This window comes from Eulemur rufifrons, chromosome 2 (genome assembly GCF_041146395.1).
Source record: "Eulemur rufifrons isolate Redbay chromosome 2, OSU_ERuf_1, whole genome shotgun sequence".
In the NCBI taxonomy this organism is placed as follows: domain Eukaryota; kingdom Metazoa; phylum Chordata; class Mammalia; order Primates; family Lemuridae; genus Eulemur; species Eulemur rufifrons.
The window spans coordinates 31,962,839-31,968,838 of record NC_090984.1 but is presented as its reverse complement, the minus strand read 5'-3'; the positions used below and the strand labels follow the sequence as shown (position 1 = coordinate 31,968,838).

The 6,000-nt window shown below is 51.5% G+C and overlaps 1 protein-coding gene across 2 annotated transcripts in view; it reads right to left on the bottom strand.

Moving 5' to 3' along the window:
• Window positions 1-274: 274 nt before the first annotated feature.
• Window positions 275-6,000, bottom strand: part of CA12 (carbonic anhydrase 12) — a 51,116-nt gene continuing 45,390 nt past the window's right edge. The window contains exons 9-11 of one of the 2 annotated variants that reach the window (XM_069459149.1): window positions 2,440-2,472; window positions 1,496-1,583; window positions 275-344 (exon numbers count right to left, since the gene is read on the bottom strand). In XM_069459149.1, the coding sequence (XP_069315250.1) occupies window positions 275-344; window positions 1,496-1,583; window positions 2,440-2,472 (191 nt within the window). The remainder of the gene's footprint in view (window positions 345-1,495; window positions 1,584-2,439; window positions 2,473-6,000) is intronic. The other variant, XM_069459158.1, reaches the window with a different exon arrangement.

Genomic DNA, 6,000 nt, shown 5'->3' with positions numbered 1-6,000 from the left:
TGGTTTGTGGCCCCAGAATCCAGACCACTGAACAATCTCACATAAATCCAGCACTTGCTCTGAGAGCTCATCTCATCTCATCCGTGGATTGCACCAGGGGTGGCCAAGGTCCTGGGGTGAGGGGGCACCCAACTGGAGATTCCCTGAGGGTCTGGGGCGTTTGCAGGTTGAGCTCTAGAGAACGCCTTGAGGTGTTTCAAGTGTCCAGAGAGCCAAAGTATGTAGTATCCAAAGCAAGGTCCTTCCCTGGACATGCCTGGGAGTTCCAGGGACCTCAGGCGTGGTCTTCAGTCTCCTTCCTGATGGCTGGTTTGTAAATGACTCCCTTGTTGTCACCTTTTTTGCTACTAGAACAAGAACACACAAATCTTGTTAGTCAAAGACGGGGGGAAGAGAGAGAGAGAGCGAGCCCAGAGAGCTGCCTGGCTCAGCTGTGGAATGAGGCAACTTTTAGAAGTCAGATTCCTCTCTTTGGGACCTTTCCCCAATTCTGTTGGTCTTGGGAGGGAATGCCTCCAAATAAAGCATTAGCCAAAATGGCACATGTTCATTTTCCACCTGTTCTTTCTAACACCTGATGATGCTAGACCTGCATTTTGAAGGAGGCCTTATTATCACACCCCTCCCCCACTTCAAACCTGTGATTCTGTAACAGGGTTCCTAGCAACCTTTTTATTTTTCATACCAGGAAAAATACATTAGGTTTTAGGGAAAGCCAAACATGACAATAAAAACATGCACAGAGGGCATTAATAGCTAATGTGAGTGAGAGATCAGGTTTTCCTTCATCTTTCTTTTTGGATTCATAGAAGAAAACCCAGATGTAAAGATCTTAGTAAAGGCCGGGTGCGGTGGCTCACGCCTGTAATCCTAGCACTCTGGGAGGCCGAGGTGGGCGGATCGTTTGAGCTCAGGAGTTCGAGACCAGCCTGAGCAAGAGCGAGACCCCGTCTCTACCAAAAATAGAAAGAAATGATTTGGACAGCTAAAAATATATATAGGAAAAAATTAGCCGGGCATGGTAGCACATGCCTGAAGTCCCAGCTACTCGGGAGGCTGAGGCAGAAGGATTGCGTAAGCCCAGGTATTTGAGGTTGCTGTGAGCTAGGCTGCCACCACGGCACTCTAGCCAGGGCAAAAGAGCGAGACTCTGTCTCAAAAAAACAAAAAACAAACAAACAAAAAAAGATCTTAGTAAGAAGATAGCCTTCCTGCTTGTATTTAGGCACCAGCTCCAAATCGAGAGACTCATCTGAGGTCATATAGTAGCAGCGGCTGTCCCACACCCCTCCAAGTCTGAGCACAGTGACCCTTGCACAACCAGCGCCTCATGCAAAGGAGGCTGGGGCCGGGGTGTCTTGGGAACTGCACTCCTAGGGTCAGTGTTGGTGCAGGTGACAGGGCCTCTTCATTCTGCGAGACTGCCTTCCCAGACAGACCAATCGTCATGGACACAGAAGCTGCCCATTCCCACTTGGAACCCAAACCAGCTCACCTCTTCTTCCTTCTGAAAAGCCAGATGGACACTGCCAGGATAATACAGATGCCAAGAACGCCAGCCAGGGCCACCGAGAGGATGATGCCTGGTGAAGAGGCAGTGGGCACACGTTACATTCCTTCCTTGCCCTCATCACATCCCACACATAGAGGTAAAATCACATCCCAGCTACATAATCATCTACAGAAAGGTATAATTTCCCCATCTCTGCTCTTAGATTCTGATCTCTGGCTTAGTGGAACTGGCTGGAGCAGTTAGAGGGGGCCATTTGCAAATTGCAGTGGTTTTCCAGCAGGGGCTCTCAAACTTGCACAAGGATGATCTGAAGAGTTTGTTCAAAATGTAGATTTTTTTTTTTGAGCTCAACTCTCAGCAACTCAGATTCAATCTCTTTGGTGTGGGGCCCAGGAATCTGCATTTCACCACACACATCCAGCTGATGCTGATGCACGTGGTCCATGAACCACACTTTGATAAAGCCTGAGCTACAGAATGAAAACTTACTCCATCTTTGCCTGCTGGATTTAAGGCCCATTGGGATGTCTCCATCAGTTCCATCACACAGTCCTAAGCAGTCCCAAACAACCAGTAGCCCATTGCCAAGGTCACATGGCTAGTCACCTGACCTCCACACTGGGCTCTGGCATGTTTTCAGGCAGTGGCCTCCCACCATAATCAACAAGGTCTTAGATAGGCTCTTGGAATATGTACATGCTGTAGAGTGATTAGGTCTTTTCTTAGAGGAACGTTTGATTGGCAGTTCATCTTTGACTCAGAGAGCGACTTGAAGGTAAACCCACAGCCAGGAGGGGACCAGGAGCCAGAGCGACAGCACAGAGAAGCAGAAAGGATGGGCTGGCAGGATCACAGGCCCAGATCACACCCAGAATCACAATGATCCCCCAGCTGCAGCATGCACAGCCGGCCAGCTGGCCACATACCCAGACTCAGTCCAGTGTCGGTAAGTATTTCCACTTAAAAGGGAGGAGGAAAAGATTGAAAATTAATCTAGAGTCAAACCATGCTGGATTTGACCAGTGTGTTGAGAGACGCTCTACCTTTTGTTTGGTGGGTGATACAGGGCTTATGCAGACCTTCCGGGGGTGTTCAGAAGGTCTGGTTCAGGTGACTGCCTGATGGAGTGTAGGAACTTGCCACCTAGGGAATTCATACCGTGGTCCCCACTTCCAGTGCTCCTTCATCATGGCAGTCTCTTTGCCAGGGCAAGACTGCAGGGTTTAATACAACATGGCCAATGAGGGAAGGTGAGGAAGGGTAAGCATCAGAGACTACTTGGGCAGGCCATTGTGCACTTCGCTGAGACCTGCTCCTCTTCCTCAGCCAGAGCTTGCCACCAGACTTGGCCCCACCCTGTCCAATCTGTCATCATGGTTTGGTTCTACTTTTGGTTTGGTCCTACTAGACAAACTCCTCCACCATCCCAGCCTCCCTTCTCGGCTACATGGAACCAGAAGATTATGGCTCCTCCCAGCAAGTTACTGTTGGGGATAAATGGGGTGAATTAGGAGTCCTTAGTAGGGCCGACTAGTGCCCAGCTATCTAGGGTGAAATCCCGCCGTCGGCCTACAAGGCATCTCCCCGGGGGGAAGCTCATGTGTGAATCCATCTTCTTGACTGACCAGAGGAGCCCAATCATGAAGTCTCTCCTGGGTCCCCCTGAGCCTGCTCCTTCCAGGTTCTTACAACTATTCCCCATTCTGTCAGTCAATTTCTCTGTCTAAAGAAAGTCTCTGTTTACACATACCCTTTTGTCTGCTGGTTTTCTGATCTCAGTTGAAACTTCTAGCATGTGCATGTCTGTGTGTGTGTGTGTGTGTGTGTGAGTGTGTTGGGGGGTAACTGTTCTAACTCATGTTGGAAGTCAGAGCTGTACAGAGGGTGGCCACCCAGCTTGACATACAGACGAGCCTGTGCCCACAGAGCCCACTGTGGTAACTGAGACCCTGGGAGGGCCGTGGCCAAGTGTCAGACACCAGAAGGGGCCAGGGATTCACCTTGTGGCACTCAGCACCCTGGAAACCAGAGCTGAGGCTGCAGGGTGAGGTTTTGCTCACCCCCCTTCTCCTGCCCTGTGGTCTGAGTCTGGCTGATTCCCCAGGAGCCATCAGCTGCGTCCGTTCCCTACCGTCCTCTTCTGCACTCTCACACTGAGCCTGCAAAGCCTCCCTGGTCCAAGGCTGGCCCCTGGGGATTCCTGGTCTGGCTTCCCCAGATGGCCCCAGGCTGCTGTGACGGGGAGCAGAGCGGGCATGGAGAAGAGCTGTCCCCAAGGACAGGGTGGCCTGTTCTCCCTGCTCTGCCAGCCACTACCAGTAGCTCATGGCCTCCCAAGTGGCAGAGAGGATGGCTCCTCTGGCCAGATTCCCTGTCCCAGGCCTCTTCTCGTAACCTGAACACAAGGACCCATCTATAGCTGGGGAGGCGCTCGGGACAGGAGCCTCCACCTGGGGACAGCTTCAGGTGTCTGCACAGCACATGCTGTGTTCCCTGCGCGGCCTGTGGCCTCCGCACTGTGTAACTTGGTATTAGGGTTTATTGATTGTTTTTTAAAGGTACCTAGAGACTTGGTCCCTGGGATCTTAAACAAACAAACAAATTAAAACCTAGTCATGGTTTCTCTTCCAAGCCTTTTGATGAAATACACTTTTGTTCTTTGTTCCTAAAGCTGCAGATGCTTGTGGCACCCAAACCAGGTCTTGCCACATGAAGACTATTCCTAGTGAGCTTGGCAAAGCCGTGCAAACCAGACAGTCTCTAAAATTGTCTCTTTCACAGTTGCCTCAAGCATCCTAGAGCCACACAGGCCCCCAGACGGCTGAGCAGCCCCAGTCCAGGGCTGGAGGAGGGACCCTTCATGCCGTGGCCGCAAGGGGCTGAGCAGAGTCTGTGGAGATCAAGGCCCCCAGGATGGGACCTTTCTCAAGAGCACAGGACCCACTCGGTGGCTTCCCTGGAGGGAGAGTCTGGATTCGCCCACGTACCGTGCAGTGCTCCTGAGCTACAGGCCCTGCAAACAAAGCATCATGTAATCCATTTCTGTCCCCTGGACTCTTCGCTCCCAGATAACCCCTTTTCAGGGCCTAAATTGCCTCTCTTTGGAAACCATGAAATGAGACCAAATAGCCAAGAAGACAAGGAAAGCCCCAGAGGCAGGGACAGATGATTTTCAGCCAAGACTTTGACGCATTAAAATGAAGCAACTTGACTGAGCAAGCCAGGATCACAAGCCACTAAGGAAGAGCCTTGGCGGGAAGGGAGCCACTTAGTAGTTCTACCACCTCACGAAGCCCAGGACAGGAAGATGTCGGCATGCTGTCCCGGCCAGTCGCGACAGCACCAGCCACCACAGAAGCAGGGCTTCTCCACAGAGATGGGCTGGGGTCCCGTTGGAGGCAGATGCCTACGCATCTGCTAACTAAAGGGAGAGGGAAAACCGGCGAGACTTCCAGGGCACAGGGAGAAAGAACTGTCAGGGCGCGCGGGGAACGAGAGCCCCAGAGAGAAGCCAAAGCCTGTTTCCCAGCAGAGCCTCGGCTGGGTGAGCGAACAGGCATCAAAGATGGTGCAGACCAGAGAGATTTATTTCCAGATTAAACAAAGAAATGGCTTGTTTCTGAACGGAGAACAAGACAGGCAGTTCCCACGGAAGAACAACAGGACAGACGGGAGAAACGGAGACAGGTTGGTTGACTGCGGTGGTCCACGAGAGCCACTGCATGAGAACTCGACAGAGGGGGCTCGCCGCACAGACACGGGGAGCCGTCTGCTCTCCATGCCACACGCAGGTGTGAGTCAGGGCGAACAGAGACAAGGCAGTGTCACACACACAAGGAAATCGCACAGACACGGAAGAACTTGACTGTCGCACGCCTCGCCCAGGAAGGTACAGACACCTGGAGAAGGTGGGCAAGCCGCCTGCCACGAGGGCCTTGCTACCTGTTCTGGCTGGCCCACGAGCTGCGTCTTCCGCTGGCATCTTGCTGGACCGAGGGAGGCTGGTTAGCGGCTTTTGAGGTCTTCTTCTGAAGCCTCAAGTGTAAACACAGAAAAGTCCAGCAGGAGGAACAAGCACCTCATTTACACATCTCGGGATTCCTGGAACAACAGTCTAGTATTTTCTAACTCTATTTGCCATTCTGATTGTGGAACACAATCCTTTTCCTTTCAAAGTACCATTTTAAAGTACGGACTGTTTTTGTAGATGGCATGTTACATAGTGATAACGTATATACGCATGTACGTTTGGAGCAGTCTCTAGTCTTGTAAAAGAGGCCAGGAGAGTTTAGGTTTATCAGTGGTTTGATAGTTTAAATATATAAAATTATCTGGGGATGGTGGCTCAAGCCTGTAATCCCAGCACTTTGGGAGGCCAAGGCAGAAGGATGGCTTGAAGCCAGGAGTTCGAGACCAGCCTGGGCAATAGCAAGACCCCATCTCTACAAAAAATTAAAAAATCAGCTGTGCATGGTGGCACACGCCTG